This window comes from Loxodonta africana, chromosome 1 (assembly GCF_030014295.1).
Source record: "Loxodonta africana isolate mLoxAfr1 chromosome 1, mLoxAfr1.hap2, whole genome shotgun sequence".
NCBI lineage: Eukaryota > Metazoa > Chordata > Mammalia > Proboscidea > Elephantidae > Loxodonta > Loxodonta africana.
The window spans coordinates 237320194-237338272 of record NC_087342.1 but is presented as its reverse complement, the minus strand read 5'-3'; the positions used below and the strand labels follow the sequence as shown (position 1 = coordinate 237338272).

The following is an 18079-nucleotide window of genomic DNA, read 5'->3' as shown; positions in this document are numbered from 1 at the left end:
CACCAGCTGTTCCTCGGGAGAAAGATGTGGCAGTCTGCTTCCGTAAAGATTACAGCCTTGGAAACCCTATAGGGCAGTTCTACTCTGTCCTACAGCATCACTGTGAGTCAGGATAGACGCAGTGGCAATGATTTGGTCGGTGGGGATGCTCCTACGGACAAGTGGATAGTAAATGGCGGGGTCAGGAATGTCAAACTTCTCTTTCTTCTTTTTTGTTATTAATTCTCTTAACCCACCTCTACATCAAGCCCCGGGTGGCTTGGGGAACCCACCTCCACATCAAGCCCCGGATGGCTTGGGGAACCCACCTCCACATCAAGCCCCGGATGGCTTGGAGTTCGTATATTAAGCTGCTCTTTTTTTTTTAACTTTGGGTATTGGCATACCAGGAGTGTGTTCCCTCTGATTCTTCTTTCTCCCACTTGTCTGTGCAGCCAGCTCAGCTTACTCCCCAGATCCTAGTACACTTTCATTCTATGGGCAATCTGTTGTTCCTGTCATGTCCTGGCTATGAAATCCATGGTGGAGACTTCAGAAGTGACCTGTTGCCAAAATGTAATTAAACTCCAAAGTGAAAATGTTCAGTTGTTTTGGAAATCAAGTCTTTGCAGTAAAACTTTAATTAATTATTAAGTAATAATTTGATTATTAAATTATTTAGTTCAATCACTTTCTAGCTTATTGAGTTTGTGATTAAATTGTAATAATGAAAAACGTTAATGATTTAATTCGTAGTGAAGGGTCTCCTGTTTTCTCAGAGGACACTCCAAACTGCGTGTGCTTTTACTTGGTACACTGACATGTTTCGGCTCTAAGTCACCACTGAGTGTCTTCTCCTACCCAGCGTCCCAGGGCAGGAGGTTGAAGGAAGTCTGTGAGAGAAGGGCTCTGTCTACAGTGAAATCACCCTTCACATCTTAGTTCTTCTTAGCATCCAGTTAGAGGAGATGGTTGGCTGTGGTTTAACTTTGTAAGCATTGAGAAATTTCTGTGTGGAATCTGCGTAACTCTTCTTAAAACTTATTTAACTCTGTTATTTGACATAAAGCTGTATTGTATTATGTTTGCAATAAAATTGTCCCTTATCTTTTTAGCATCTTCGTCCTATTCTTCTTCCCTCATTTTAAATGTGCCCAGATATCACTATTCTTAAATATAAATCAAGATATCTAAATTCTTCTGCTACTTTCCCTATACTCTCTACCTATAATCTGGCTTTGTATCTCACCGTTCCACTGAAATTGTTTCTAGAAAGTTCCTGTTTGCCTTCTTCTTAATAAAGTGACAATATTTGCTCAGTAAGAATAATGCTGCCTTCTGGAAACTGACTATTCACTCCTTCTTGAAAGTCTGTGTACCGTAGCCTCTGGACTTTTTTACTGTTTGGGTGAGGCAGGGCTGGGTTTTGATCCTGGCTCTGCCCTTGCTGATTGTGTGCTTTGGGGTGAGCTACTTCTCTATCTATGTAAAGAGGTGATACTGCCTACTTCCAGTATTAATGAGGATATTACATAAAGTGCCAAGTGCCTGCCATATGATAGACATTTACTAGATATTGGTTTTCTTTCTCTTTTCCTACTAATTTTCTTCTCTGGTCAACCTTTACTCTCAGCTTTTCTGGATAATTCTCTTCTTCCTGAATACTAATTTTTGATATCATGGACTTTGTTCAGTTTTGGATAATACTCATTCTGTAATTGAATGTATCCATTACAATGACCATCACCAATCTGCCAATAATTCTAGAAATTACCATTTAATCTTTTAGTACTTTTAAAAAACTTTATATAGGGGGATTTCATTATTCCTATGTAAGGCACTCCATCACAATTGTTCAAGACAAAGCTCCTCTCATTTAAATTTGATTTTGTTTTTTCCCCTCATGCTGCCCCTCCTGTGGGCACACACTCTACTGTGCTCTATAGATGTTCTTAGATAAGTTGTATACCTTTATCCATTGTGAAGAATGGGAATTCCAGAACACTTCATTGTGCCCATGTGGAACCTGTACACAGACCAAGAGGCAGTCGTTCGAATAGAACAAGAAAATATTGCATAGTTTAAAATCAGGAAAGGTGTGGGTCAGGGTTATATCCTTTCCCCAGACCTATTCAATCTGTATTCTGAACACATAATCCAAGAAGCTAGACTATATGTAGAATAAGGCATCAGGATTGGAGGAAGACTCATTAACAACCTGCGTTATGCAGATGACACAACCTTGCTTGCTGAAGGTGAAGAGGACTTGAAGCCCTTACTGATGAAGATGAAAGACCACAGCCTTCAGTATGGATTACACCTCAACATAAAGAAAACAAAAATCCTCACAACTGGACCAATAAGCAGCATCATAATAAATGGAGGAAAGATTGAAGATGTCAAGAATTTCATATTACTTGGATCTACAATCATCACCCATGGAAGCAGCAGTTAAGAAATCAAATGACAAATTTTGTGGGCAAATCTGCTGCAAAAGATCTCCTTAAGATGTTAAAAAGCAAAGAAGTCACTTTGAGGACTAAGGTATGCCTGACCCAAGCCATGGTATTTTCAATCACCTCATACGCATGTGAAAGCTGGACAACAAATAAGGAAGACTAAGAATTGAAGCATTAGAATTATGGTGTTGGCGAAGAGTACTGAATATACCATGGACTGCCAGAAGAATGAACAAAGCTATCTCGGAAAAAGTACAGCCAGAGTGCTTCTTGGAAACGAGGATGGTGAGACTTCGACTCATGTATTTTGGACATGTTATCAGGAGGGGCCAGTCCCTGGAAGACATTATGCTTGGTAAGGTAGAGGGTGAGCAAAAAAGAAGAAGACCCTCAGTGAGATGGATTGACACAGTGGCTGCAGCAGTGGGCTCAAACATAGCGAGTATTGTGAAGATGGTACAGGACCAGGCAATGTTTTGTTCTCTTATACGTGGGGTCGCCCTGAGTCTAAACCAACTCAACAACAACATCCTTTTAAAACGCATAGTAATGGGGTGTATGTGGTATTTCAATTTACATAAATAGTTGTCACCAGTCTTTAGCTGAGGAATTGTTTCTTTGTCATGTACGCTTACAGTCATGTATGGCAGGATCTCCAGGGTATATAGCATGGGATGGACAGACCACAAATTATCCCAGTACTTCATTTACGCTACCACTAGAGCGTTATCCAGAACAGCTGCACTGTGGTTTCAGAAGAAACACACGGGGATCCTTATCTCCCCAATGCTCACCAACACTTGATACTATTGGACTTTAGGTTTTATAATTATGATGATTGCAAAGTGGTATCTCTTCATTTTATTCTATTTTTTCTGGCTATGTTTAGTGAGTTGAGGATATTTTCATGTGCATGCTAGTCATCTTAATTTCTCTTTGCTCTGAACCATCCTTATACTTTGCCTATTTTTTTTTTAAATCACGTTTATTGTCTTTTCTTATTAATAACCACATGGTTGTTCTGATTTATACAAAAATGTATCTCATTAAATTTCACCACATAAGTTGGATCAAGTTGACAATAGCAACTTGAAAGATTAGTTAGGGACCTTATGGGGCAGCGAGTTTATGTTAGTTGGGGAGGGACAACTTAGAAAGCAAGGATGAGAATGGTTGCACAACTTGAAGAATGTAATCAGTGTCACTGAATTGTACATGAATAAATTATTGAGTTGGTTCTGCTGTGTTATTCTCAACAGCAACAACAAAAATAAAATTTTAAACTTTAATTAGTTATTATAGGCATAGCCAAACAGTTGCTTTCAAGTTGACTCTGACTCATGGCAACCTCATGTGTGTCAGAGTTGAACCGTGCTCCATAGGGTTTTCAATGGCTGATATTTCACAGGTAAATTGCCAGGCCTTTCTTCTGAAGCACCTCTAGGTAGACACAAATCGCCAACCTTTTAGTTAGCAGCCAAGCACGTTAACCGTTTACACCACCCAAGGACTCCATTGTAGGCACAGAGAGATGTTGTTAGTTTTTAAGTCAGTCTTGTACCTCTCAACATTGTTGAATTCTCACTAGTGTTTATTTGCTCTGTTCTCTTGGGTTTCTGTGTATAGAATCATGACATCTTCCCATGATACTGTGCTCAGGTTTGCATTTCACAGAGATTGTTCTTCCTACTGACAAGCTGAGAGTTCCAGGTAGGGAGCTACTACAGAGGTCCCAGTGTGGGATGGTGGCCATGGAAACAAAGAGAAGGGGGCAAACTTGAGAAATGCATAAAGGTAAAATTTACAGGATTTGGTGGACAGTGGGGTATGGGTCATGAGGGAGAATGAGAAGTCAGGGATGCCTTTTAGATCTTGGCTTGCATAATTGGATGGACACCATCTATTGAGCTGAGATAGTACTTGTCTTGCATAATTGGATAGACACCGTCTATTGAGCTGAGATAGTACTTGTCTTGCATAATTGGATGGACACCATCTATTGAGCTGAGATAGTACTTGTCTTGCATAATTGGATGGACACCATCTATTCAGCTGAGATAGTACCTGTCTTGCATAATTGGATGGACACCATCTATTGAGCTGAGATAGTACCTGGCTTGCATAATTGGATGGACACCATCTATTGAGCTGAGATAGTACCTGGCTTGCATAATTGGATAGACACCGTCTATTGAGCTGAGATAGTACTTGTCTTGCATAATTGGATGGATACCATCTATTGAGCTGAAATAGTACTTGTCTTGTATAATTGGATGGACACCATCTGTTGAGCTGAGATAGTACCTGGCTTGCATAATTGGATGGACACCATCTGTTGAGCTGAGATAGTACTTGTCTTGCGCAATTGGATGGACACCATCTATTGAGTTGAGTTAGTACTGCAGGAAGGAATCATGAGTCTGGCTCTGGACATATCCAGATGGACATGTGTTTGAGATATTCAAGATAAGACGTTCTGTGGGCATTGGATACCTAGGCCTGGAGCACAGAAGAGCCAACTGGTTCAGGTATAGGCTTGAATGTCATTGAAAGCTGATGGATATGGAATACTGGGAAATCAGTGTGAACCTAAGAATTTCAGATGTTCCTAAGGGACAAAATGGATCATTGAAAACAGCAGCAACCATCAGAGACATGGTTGAAAATAACTTTATTTATCTGAGCAATATCTGAATACCCACACTAGTGGGATCATTGTGCTTCAGGGTGAAAACTAAGAGGCTCACAGCCAGGCAGAAAGTGTTTGCTCACAAGGCCTTCACATTGCATCACAAATTATGATCTCTGAATAAAGGAATGATTGTAAACATGTCAAAATTTCAGTAGTGAGTGTGAAATATGAAGAAACTAATTTATCAGTATATAGATTATAATTCTGTACACCCACACTGTAACTGGAATAAAACTTATAGAGCCATTGAATACAAATGAGGAATTTTACCTTTGAAGTTTTCATCCAGGGATTGACAGAACAGATACGTTAGCTATAAAGTACTGTGTGTGTTCCAGAGAAACCGTGCACCCTGCAAAACCACCCACTGAAAATAGCAAGCATCGGGGGAAATATAGGATTGAGACAGCATGCCCAAAGCCTTGCAAATGTTGTCAACAGAACACTAACCAAAGCAAATACCAATCCCAATTTAAAATCCTTGCATAGAAAAGGCATGCTAAATTCCTAAGAAGTGAACTATGCTGCCATGAATGCAGAAGTTTGCTGTAATAAGGAGAAAGTGTGAGAAAGGAAGAAGTGAAGTGGCTGGGCTACGGAGCCGGCGGCAGAGATAGAGCGGCGCTGCAGACCCTGCCGGAACGTAGAGATGCCAGTGAGGGTGTTTTTGGCTTATCACGCTGCGTGTGTTTCTTTTGCACAAAGATCCAGGGGAATCCTGCAGTAGACTCTGAAGACCGAGCCAGACAGGTGCAGAAGGAACAATGTGTGCTCAGTGGGTACCCTTTGTGGTTGAGTGTTTTCCTGCATCTCGCTGCATTCAGTTGTGTTAAGAGTCCTTTGTGCTCAACTGCCATTACACGGTGGCTTAAAACTCTCACGTGCTGGGGAAATGTGATTATGACCAATCCGACTTCTACACCATATTTACACTGTCTTAGTTTTTTTTTTTTTTTTTTAGTCTCCTAGTGTTGCTGTAATAAAAATACCACAAAAGGGTGGCTTTAAAGAACAGAAATGTATTTTCTCACAGGTCAGGAAGCTAACCAAAAAAACACTACCATTGAGTTGATTCTGATTCATAACAGCCCCTTGGGGTTTCCAAAGCTGTAAATTTTTATGGAAGCAGACTGTCACATCTTTCTCCCGGGGAGCCGCTGGTGATTTCAAACTGCCGACCTTTTGGTTAGCAGTTGAGTGCTTTAACCACTGTGCCACCGGAACTCCTTCAGGAGGCCAGAAGTCCAAATTTAGGGCACCTGCTGTAGGGACAGTCTCTCTCTTTGTCAGCCCTTCAGGAAGATCCTTGTCTTAGCTTCTCTAGCCCCACCCAGTACCTCAGTTCCTTGGCAATCCACATGGCATCTGCCTCCCCGCCCCCCCCCCCCCCCCCCCCCCCGCCGCGCCACCGTGTGTCTTTTCTTTATATCACTCAGAATTGATTTGGTTTAGGACACACCCTTCACTGACAGGGCTCATTAACATAACAAAGAAAACCCTATTTCCAAATAGGGTTACATCCACAGGGGTGGGGGTCAAGGACTCCAACACATATCCTGGGGGACACAATTCAATCCGTAACACACGTCTACCCACCAACTCCATCAGTTACCAATTCGCTGCATAAAAAAATATGCGCTGGAGCAAACCAGACAGTATTTCTCCCATCAGTAGCAGGCAAACTTCGGGGCCAGGTGGTGGGTGTTGGAATGCCGACCACCTGCCATTGCTCCTAGGAGAAGCAGCTGGCCCTTGAATCACCTTGACAACATACTACACATATCGACACCTGATTTCATACTGTTAGAGTTTAAGGTTTTCTTCCAAGTGCAAGGGGCGTTTGAAATTGCTGCTATTTATGGTCTAATTGGATTTGTCCTAAATATTTGGGGGATGGGTATAGTCCTTTTCCAGATGTCACCCTCATCTCTCTGTACAAAATCACATCTCAGCCCTCAACTGTCTGTGAGAAGTGTGAGCCAGTTCCCTTCTACAAAACGAAAACAGTATCCAGAATCATGTTTAAGTTGTCTGAAGAAGACATTTAGAAAAATGGAAAGTAGTTTTATAAAACAAATGCTACCTGAGCAAAATGTGCATAAGTATTCCACTTCTTTATCAGCTGTGCTTCATACTCTGATAGCTCCTTCCACTATCGTTTTGTTGTTTTCTTGAGTGGGAAAAATTAACACCTTAAAGTAGGAAGATACACAGAAGGTTAATTGAATTGCAGAAAGGATGTTGGAAGTTGCCAGCTTGTTTGAAATGTAATCAAAGTAAATACCGCCTTGCATTCTTCTAAACAGAACCCTGGTGTTTTGATTTCACACGCTACGTATAACTTTTTATTCTTCTTCATATTTCTTCCTTGAAAAAAGTTTGAGCAACCAAGAGGAAGATTTAGGTGGAAGAAAAGAAATAAGATGTGTTTTTAATGATGCAGGATTTGAAAGAAATGACTCACAGCCCTATGTATCAGCCTCCTTTATGTAACATGCTGGTGAGTGCCTTTGACTCTGAGGATAAGCCAGCTTCTATTCAAGGCTATGTCTTTATTTGAGTAATGTAGCAGCTTGGTAAAGTCATGTTCCATTGTTAATAATGAAGGTAATATGCGTACTCTTTAAATTAAAAATAAAAGAATCTCAGCCAATGTTAATCAAATGTTGTGTGCAAGAGAGAAGATTGATTAGAATAAAGTTACCCATTCACTGATGGAGAAACAGGCCATCTAATATGACTTAAGAATGTCCTTGTTGTTAGTTGCTGTCAAGTCAGTTCCGACTCATAGTGACCCTATAGGACAGAGTAAAACTGCCCAATAGGGTTGCCAAGGAGGGGCTGGTGAATTTGAACTGCCGACCTTTTGTTAGCAGCTGAGCTCTTAACAGTTTTGCCACCAGCGTTCCTATATATATATTGTTGTTGCTGTTAGGTGCTGTCAAGTTTGTTCTGACTCATAACGACCCTATGTACAACACAACAAAACACCGCCCAGTCTACACCATGTGTATATAAATATATATATAGAGAGAGGTTTATCTTAAGGAAATGGCTTGCACAGTTGTGGAGGCTGGCAAGTCCCAAGTCTGTGGATGAGGCATCAGCCTAGAAGCTTCTGACTCACATAGCTCCAGGGACTGAGGAACCCAAGATTGGCAGGCAATATAGCAAGTCACTGGCTCAATTCCCAAGAACCAGAGATCAGATGATGATGAACAGAATGCAGGATCCAGAGCAGGCAACGAACTTTGAGATTTTATATATATATATATATATATATATATATATATATATATATATATATATATAGGATGCAGGCCACGCCCCAAGGAAACTTCCTTTACAACTAATTGGCTGGTCACATCAGATCACATCATGGAAGATGACTAAATTATTGCATAACTGCCAAACTACCTCATTACATAACTGCCAAACTACCTAATTATATAACTGCCAGACTACATCATTACATAACCATCAGACTACATCATTAGTAACTGCCAGGCTATATCATTACGTAACCGTCACACTGCATCGTTAAGTAATCACCAGACTACATCGTTACGTAACTGCCAGACTACATCATTACGTAACTGTGACACTACATCGTTACATAACCATCACACTACATCATAACCTAACTGCCAAACTTCCTCATTGCATAACCGCCAAAATACATCATCAACTAACCACCAGACTACATCATTACATAACCGCCAGACTACATCATTACGTAACCGTCACACTACATTATCACATAACTGCCAAACTACGTCATTACATAACCGCCAAACCACTGAGAATCATAGCCTAGCCAAGTTGACATACAACCTTAACTGTCACAGTTGCCCTCAAGTCAATTCTGACTCATGGCAACCCCATGTGTGCAGAGTAGAGCTGCTCCATAGGGTTTTCTTGGCTCTAATCTTAACGGAAGGAACCCCGTTGGCACAAACAGTTACGCACTCGGCTGCTAACCAAAAGGCTGGTGGTTTGAACGCACCCAGCGACTCTGAGGGATAAAGACCTGGCAGTGTGCTCCAGTAATGATTACAGTCTAGAAAACCCTATAGGGCAGTTCTGCTGTGTCATGTGGGATCATTTTGACTCGAAATCAGCTCGATGGCACCTGAAAACAATCTTAACGGAAGCAGATCTCCAGGCCTTTTCTTCTGCAGTACCACTGAGTGGGTTTAAATCCCCACCTTTAGATTTGCAGTGAAGTTTAAACCATTTGTGCCACTTAGGGACATAAAGTAGAACACAAAATGACAAAAAAAAAAAAAAAAAATTTTGAAATGTGTCCAGTCATCCCCATAATAAAATATTTGGGAAGAGCTTTTTAAATAAGACCATAGCTGTTGGCATCTACATACAAATAGGCACACCCTGGGGAATAAAGTGAACTTGAAATTATAATGTAGGATGATCTGTATGACTTTACTTGTATTGTTTGGTTAGAAAATGCTGTGAAAAGTTATATAGTCCATTCAGAGGAGATAGATATATATTGGTAATTGAAACCAAATAATGGCATATGCAAAAAAAAAGGCATGGACTTAGTTGCAGGAAAATGTTTGAAGCATTGAGTGTGAGCAAATAAGAAAGGAAACGGAAGAGGTATGTTGGAGGGAGAAGAACAATGAAGAGCTGAAGAAAACAGTCATACCAAGGAAGAAGAAGCGGGTTGGAGTTGTGTGGGAGGCAAGCTTTTAGAGGGACAAGTTTTATAAGGCAGGTATAGTTACAAAGCACGAGGCCCAGAGGGGCAGCATCACCCAAGAGAACTGGGAAGCTCTCAGTACACAGTTTAGATGATCTAATTTCAAATAGTCCCAATGGAAAAAAAAAAAATGGAGAAATTATTTTTTAAAACCATCTGATATGATTGCAGCAGTAGCTTTCAAGGGACAGTATTGAAAAGGACAGGCACAACACATGAAAAGCAAACACAGGAGGAAAATACAAGGAAAAAAAAAACTCCAATTACAGCATCAGAAAGAATAAGACCACTTTAGGTAAAAGGTATTTTTAAACGTTAAGGTTAGCATGTATGTCATCTTACATCATAATTGGAACAATAAAGAAAAATTAGCGCGTGCCTACCATGTTCTTGGTGTCATGCCATATTCCATGCACATTTTATCACGAAACTTTTACCACATCCCTGTGAGGTCGGCAGCCTAGGGCTTTTGCCTCCATTTAGAAGATGAAGAAATGATGGTGCTGGGAGTGACCTTGGCCTTTTCAAGGTCACAGAGCTAGTGAGTGACAGAGCCAGGACTCAGAAGACCTATTCTGGGCTCCAAGCTTCCTTTTTTTTTTTTTTTTGATACACAATACAGTCATAATAGAGAGAAAGCAGAACTACTAAACGTTAAATATATATCCTGCTGCTCAGTGTGCGTTCAAGTCTCCCAGCCTGCACAAAAATCCAATCTAGTGTGCCGTGCCTCCCTACTGATGAGATGCGTATTTCAATCAAGGATTTTGCGCAACTGTAAAAATATCAGAAGATATTTTTAGATAGATAGATGGAGTCCTGGTTTTGACAGGGCCGAATGTAGTACATTCTACACATCACAGAGCAGTGAACGGAATGGTGACGCTCAGCAAAAATCAAGGACAGATGAGCAAAATCATAGCTTACAAGTGTCTCCAAAACAGCAGTGATCAATTGATTAAGAACCAGCCGTATCAGACTGACCTCATTTACTTTGTTGACAGATTATTCAGGAAAATATGGTAGAGAATCTTCGTCAAACAATTTTTCCGGGATACATGAAGGTGTCACAACTATCTGATTAATTCATCCACCCAGACGAATGTTTACAGTGGCAGGTCACTCTCCTGCAAGGTGGCCAGAACTAGTCTTCCGTGCTTGCCTCTCTTTGCACAGGTTACCACTCGTACTAGTCTCCTATAGCCCCAGTAACAAAACATCACAAGTCGATTCCGACTCATAGTGACTCTATAGGCCAAAGTAGAACTGCCCCGTAGGGTTTCCAAAGAGCGACTGGTGGATTTGAACTGCTGACCTTTTGGTTAGCAGCTGAGCTCTTAACCACTGCACCAGCAGGTCCCCATGGCTCATAAGAAGAGAAATTTATTATCTCACAGTTCTAGAGTCTGGGAGTCTGTGATCAAGGTGTCCACTGTGTCCATTCCTTCTGAGGCTCTGAGAGAAAATCTGTTCCATGGCTCTCTTCCAGCTTCTGGTGGCCCCAGGTGTTCCTTGACTTGTGGCTGCAGTACCACCTGGCATCCTTCCTGTCTCCCTGCCTCTATGTAGCTTTTCCTGGTTTATAAGGACCACCAGTCATATAGGATCAGGATTCACCCTACTCAACTGAGTCCTCATGTTACATCCTCAAAGACCCTATCTCCAAACAGGATTGGATTCACAGGGTTAGGATTTGCAGCATGTCTTTGGAGGGAACATAACCGGATCCACAACAATGGGTATTGTGTGCAGTGGTGAATAAGGTACACTCCCTTACCTCCAGGTCTTTAAAGACTTAGGGAGACCCAGACAAGGAAGTGGATATACAGTGTAGGGTAACTCAGAGTGCTACAAACATGCAGGAGTGAAACCTCACCCATTCTGGGGCAGTCAGTGGAGGGCTCATGGAGAAACTGATGTTTACTCTGAGAGCTGAAAGAGGAGTGAAAGACGGAATGCTGGAGTGAAGGAAGAGCATTCCAAGTTGCATCAGCAGTGTGTTGGAGCATTGGCACGCTGTGGGAAAGTGTACAGGGGAGGATGACGGGGTTGGGTGGGAGGAGATGAGGTGGGCATTTAGGCAGATGCCAGATCCAGAGACTTGGGAGTGCTCGTAAGGAGTTTAGACTTTCTTCTGGGGCTGATGGGGACCCTTGAAGGGGTTTTAGGGTTCTCACTTTGAAGGCAGTGTGGCTACGCAGTGGAGAAGGATCAGAGATGGATGAGGCTAGAAACAGAAGGCCAGTGGGATGCTGTGGAGGATCCAGGAGAGAAGTGGGGGTGCCCTGAGCTGGGGAACCACCCATGGGGGTGCAGAGGAACGAGCAGATTCAAAATGGTGGAGGCAAACAAATGTGGGGGATGAAGAAAGGAATCAGATGTGCAAAATAACTTCCAGCTTTTTTCGCCTGAGCATCTGGGAGGAGGCCAGACAATTGCTGAGACAAATCACAGGAGCAGGAGCAGCAAGTTTGGGAGGAAGGTGACGAGGTCAACTTGGGGCGTTTCAAATGTGAGCTGCCCACCGGAGCTCCGAGGAGACTGTTGAGCAGGTGGTTGGATGCTGGTTTCTGCAAATTAGGAAGGAAATCTCAGGTGGAGACACAGTTTTGGATTTAGCAGTTTTTTAAATGATACCTGTACATACTTTGGACATGTTGTCAGGAGGGACCAGTCCTTGGAGAAGGACGTCATGCTTGGAAAGTAGAGTGTCAACCAAAAAGAGGAAGACCCTCAATGAGGTGGATTGACACAGTGGCTGCAACAGTGGGCTCAAGCATAACAACGATTGTGAGGATGGTGCAGGACTGGGCAGTTGTCATTCTGTTGAACATAGGGTCACTATAGGTCAGAACAGACTCGATGGCACCTAACAACAAAAACAACAACGAATGATACGGGAGTCCCTAGGTGGCAGCAATGGTTAAAGCTCTCGACTGCTAACTGCAAGTTTGGAGGTTCGAGACCACCCTGGGAAGAACATTGTGGTGATCTACTTCCAAAAAAATCGGCCATTAAAAACCCTGGGAAGCACGGCTCTGCTGTGATACACATGGGTCAACATGAGTCAGAATCAACTCCACGGCAACTGCTGGGTTTTGTTTTGTTTTTGTTTTTTGTGATGATATCTAAAGCCGTTGGAAGGTAAAGAAGTCTCCTGGCGTGGGCTGGACGTTAACCCCACCTTGCTGGATCTTGGAATTGTGGTGTCAGGAACAATACCCAGCAGTGTCACCTGCACAGTTACCCAGGCTGGTCAGGTCCTGAGAAAACGGGAGTTGAAGTCCTGTGAGGCCAGGCTTTGTACTTGGCAGTTTCAGATGTTATTTTCACCTCATCGGGAGCTCCACCTTCGGCCCTTCTGCATCACTAGAAATCTCTCCATCTTTCAGCAATTTAACTGGCTCACGAGTTGGCAGTTACTGTGTGGTGCTGGCTGCGTTGCATGGGAGAGGCATGCGTGGCAGGGGGCTTCCTGAGTCTTCTAAACTGTGTGGGAAATTTCCAACCAATTCCCCTGAAGGAAATTCCCCTGCTCTTCTGTGACCTGGGTGATCGCTTTAAAACAAAACCCAGTGGTTGGTTTCTGTGTAGGCCAAATTATCTGCCAAATGGAATTCCTTTGCAATCTCGGGTTTCCACATGGCAAATCAGCTCTTTGGGTGGGAGGTGAAGTGTGTTTGGGGCAGCTCCCATTTGTAGAGTTGACGGACAGTGAGCTCTGGCCATAAAGATTTTCACAATCCTCTTGTTAAAAATGACTCATGGGTTCCTGACAAACAGCCATGTCAGATAATACAAGACATTTATTAATTGTGTCATTCAACAGAATGGTGAGAATCCCAATTAAGTGAGAGGAATATCCGTGAGAGGGAGGCCAGAGGGGTGCTCAGATCCAGGGGAGACGAGCAATGGGCCTTGTACCCCTTCATTCAGCAAGCCGGACTGGGAACCTTTGGCTCAGAGGCGTGTCTGGGCAAGAACATGGTGAGCGAAGCTCATTTTTTATGAATTTCTTTTATTTTCATTGGGTTTCCCCCCCAAAATTGCTCACACTGCCTAAGCTGCTCTTTGGGGAAGCAAAAGAACACACAGTGGATTTGGCTCGAGTTTCAAATCGGTGGGCACTGGGCCTTAACCAAGAATGCAAAACAACATGATGAGAAGTTAGTTAACCACGTCTCTTAAAGAGGCCGGCTGGTGGAATATTAATAGTAAGGACTTTTTTTTTTTAACTGCATCATTACAAAATGGCCAGGGACATTTTATGATTCCATGTACAATTTCAGTGGATTTTAGGCAACTGTGACCACAAATTTGGAGAGGGATCCTGGTTAAGTGAACTAGAGAGATCAGCCTGGAAGTAAGGAACAGCGAATCCCTTTATGGCTTTGTGAGTAAGCTTTTGTGACCTTAGGTGACGGGCTCGCATTCTCCCAGGTTTAAATTCCTTCAGTAGAGACTCTTCCAGTGGTGGAAGGAAAGAAAATAAGTGTTTTAAAATGACAAAAACAGAGTCTCCAGAAGCAATATATAAATAACGCTATTGATAACAACAATAGAATCACTCGTCACAAACTTAGTGACCTAATTTGCAGCCTGTTCAGGAGAGTAGACGGTACCAGAACCGCTGGACCCCAGGACAACGGTACGAGGTGACATCCCATTATGACAATTCCCTGCTGGTGAGTGTCTCTTCGCCTCGCCTCTGTCTGCTTCTGGCTAGTGGCTCTCTCTGCTGTCAGCTTGGCTCAAGACAGGCCACTGGCAAAAGAACAGGTGGCCACCCTTGCTCACTTGCCACCCAATAGAAATAGCAGGCCCTATATTAAGCACGACCCTGAGGTGTTTGATTAGATCAGTTACTAAAAGCAATGGGGACGTATCCGCACCGCAAGTAGACTGCTTGTTGGTGCCCTCCGCTGTCTCCGGATCCCGAGGGAGAAGTGGACCCAGTATCAGCAGCCTTCACCGGAAGGCTGGCTCTGGGAAATGTGGAGGAGGGGAGTCCCGGGGCTTGAAGAGCAAGACAGCGCTGTTCCCCGGCCCTCCCCGCATCATTTCTAACTTAAGCGAAATGCTTTCTCTCTTCCGCCAAGCCTTCTCGAAAGTCTATACGGTGTTGTTAGTAAGTACCCTTGTTTACGTTCTTAAAAAGCACTTTGCACTGTGCATTCTTGGCTTTGGGTTTTGTCAGGCAGCCCCCAATATGATTCGGAAGCCAAACAATTAGGTAATTCCTTTTTCACGGTAACAAGTGACACTTAAAACCATTTTTCCTCACTTGCTAATACAGTGAACCTGTGAGACCCGGAACTTGACAGGACTGCCTTGTTTTTCCCGGCCTCACAAATTCTCTGCCTTTGACAAGGTGCAGTCTTGCCACTTCTATATCTCCCCTGTTAGTGGAGGATATTTGCGTTTTCCTTCTCTGACAGGTTCCAGCCTTACACAGGTTCTGGCTTTCGCAGGTTTTACTGTATCCTACTTGATATGAAACTTAGAGTGTATTTTTGTTTTTTAACAGCCCCTTCCTCGCTGTTTTGCCCCGTTCAGCTACAGACTTGTTCTCCTTTACTTCTGTTGCTCTTTCTATTTTGACTTGTAAAGTTTCCGTTCCACACAGTGTGCTCTCTGTCAAACGGCATTTGATGGCATTCTCGAGTTGGCTGAGCTGTGGCCACCGTCAGCTATCCCTGTGCTACCCACTGGTTGCGATATGCTAGTGCTTACAGTAAATTTTCTCGGGGTTCCCTATCCTGGGGCACGTTTTCACTAAGGGGTGACTTTAGTTTATGCAGAGCTTGAGGCTCAAGGTGGGAGGGACGAGCTGTGTTGCCTCTTTTATTTCTTCTCTTACTACTTCTTGCCCCCTTTTTTATTTTCTCTTTCATTTTATCCTCCTCATTCTCCCCTTCTTAAGACAACAGGTGCTGGGAAGGGTCGTGCTCAGCTAGGCGGTGGGGACTTTGTTCTAGCCTGAGGGCCTAGAAGAACTTTTCAAAAGGGGTCATTGTGCACATGTCTCCCCTCCTTCCTTTTCAACGCTGTTTAATGTATCTTTGTTAATTTCTAGTTCTTTGCCCCAACATGGGACACCAAGCCCTGTTAACAGCTTCAGTTGACCCATGACTATTCGCTGAGTGTTGTTAAGAGCTGCAGAGGGACCTGTGGCCTGTTTAGCTTCCTTCTAGCCTTCTGTGGTTCTTGATTTTCTCTGCTTTGTTTTGTTTGTTTATTTAGAATTTCTATTGAGTATTTTTCTCCCCATATTTTATTGGATGTGAGATGGATAACTAGATCCAGGCTTTCTCGGTACTGTTGAGTTGACTGCAGCTCACGGCGCCCATGTGGGTCAGAGTGGAACAGTGCTCCACGGGGTTTTCAGTGGCTGATTTTTCAGAATTAGATGGCCAGGCCTTTCTTCCGAGCCACCTCTGGGTGTTCTCAAACCTCCAGCCTTTTGGTTAGCAGCTGAGTGCATTAACCCTTTGCAGCATCCAGAGACTCTGGATATAGGTAATCACATAAATACATGCCTGCAGTGTGCTTTGCACTGCTATCCTATGATGCGCCTTTACCCCAGACCCAAGGAGCCTCCAATGCTTTAGAAGATAAAATGTTTAAGTAGGGTGTCCTTAGAGAATGTGGGACATAAAGGTCCAAGCAGTGGGGTGCAGGCAAAATACGTAAGAACCTCTTATAAATGGGTGTGATTGTTAGGAAGGCATCCTGGGGAAGTTCAGACCTCCCCTGGGCTCTGCAGCAACCCACCTGCTAAGAGGGGCACCCCTGGTTGAAAGCACAGTCTCCTCCTGACCCGGAGGGAGAACCGCCTGTGGAAGGGAGAGGGGCGGCCGGTGGTGGTGTGGGCAAGTGGTGACAGTACAACTGGGAGGACCTGGCCGGAGGAAGGTACGCGGAGCAGGCAGCGATATCCGAGAAGAGTTATTCTGGGAATATTAGCCTAGCAGGTAGCTTGCTGGATCAGAGGGAGACTGAAACCAGGGAATGTGTTTAGAGATCACTGTAGTCAGTGGTCCTAAGGGGAGCAAGGCCTGCACGAACGGCGTGGGAATGACAGGAAAGAGAAGGCAGGAAGGAGCCCTGGAGGCTCCTGAGCTCAGGACTTGGATGGGGACTGGAAGCAGGCCCAGCTCTTCTCTTGTGTATTTTCTCTTCTCATGCCCATGTTTCCATGGCTGCCGGGCACCAGGACATACCTAGAAGGAGAGCTATAGTATCACTGTAGGGTCGCCGTGAGTCAGAACCGACTCGATGACAATGAGTTTGGTTTGTGTTTTTTGTAGTATCTCAAAAAAACCATCGCAATCGAGTCAATTCCGACTCATAGTGACCCTATGGGACAGAGGAGAACTGTCCCACAGAGTTTCCTAGGGTGTAATCGTTACAGAAGCAGATCACCAAGTCTTTCTCCTGCAGAGATGCTGGGTAGGTTCGAACCTCTGACCTTATAGTTAGGAACTGAGTGCTTAACTACTGTGCCACCAGAGCCATTTCTGTCTTGGAAGAAGTGCAGCCGGAATGCTTCTGAGATGTGAGGATGGCGGGACTTTCCCTCATGTACTTTGGACGTGTTATCAGGAGGGATCAGTCCCTGGAGAAGGACCTCATGCTCAGTGAAGTGGAAGGTCAATGAAAAAGAGGAAGACCCTCAACGAGGTGGATTGACACAGTGGCTGCAAGGATGGGCTCAAACATAACAACAATTGTGAGGATGGCATAGGACTGGGCAGTGTTTCGTTCTGTTATACATAACTCTGAGCCTGAACCGTCTCGACGACACCAACAACAACAACATGGTATCACAACAGAGTTCAGATTTCCCAGCTTGAATTGGAGCAACTTCTGGAACCTACAGGTTTTCATTTTTTATTAGGTTGGTTATATTTAAAAATGGTCAAGAATGTTATAGAAATTATATGACGTTAATTACTATAGATACTGTATACTGTGTCCAAATTTAATTACTAATTTATTTGATGGTTTAATATAATTAATATTCTTTATAAAACATCATGATAGAGACACACCTGCCAAACAGGGAGCTCCAAGAACATCCGTCCAGGACAGGTCTGTTCAGAGGGCTCTGTTATCAGAGATTTCCCTGAAAAAAGCAGAAGAACATATCTGCTTGCCATGTGCCAGGCGCTGTTCTCAGTGCTTTACAGACAACAGTTCATTGAATCCTTAAAATTCTTA

The 18079-nt window shown here is 43.4% G+C and overlaps 1 protein-coding gene across 2 annotated transcripts in view; it reads left to right on the top strand.

Annotated features, from left to right (window-relative positions):
• The window catches only part of RPS6KA2 (ribosomal protein S6 kinase A2), a 388441-nt gene that overhangs the window by 72253 nt on the left and 298109 nt on the right, over nt 1-18079 (top strand). The window contains exons 2-3 of one of the 2 annotated variants that reach the window (XM_064293190.1): nt 13686-13843; nt 14455-14541. The exons of the other annotated variant lie outside the window; for it this stretch is intronic. Of the exons in view, the coding sequence (XP_064149260.1) occupies nt 13841-13843; nt 14455-14541 (90 nt within the window). The 5' untranslated portion in view covers nt 13686-13840. The remainder of the gene's footprint in view (nt 1-13685; nt 13844-14454; nt 14542-18079) is intronic. 2 annotated transcript variants of the gene reach the window in all.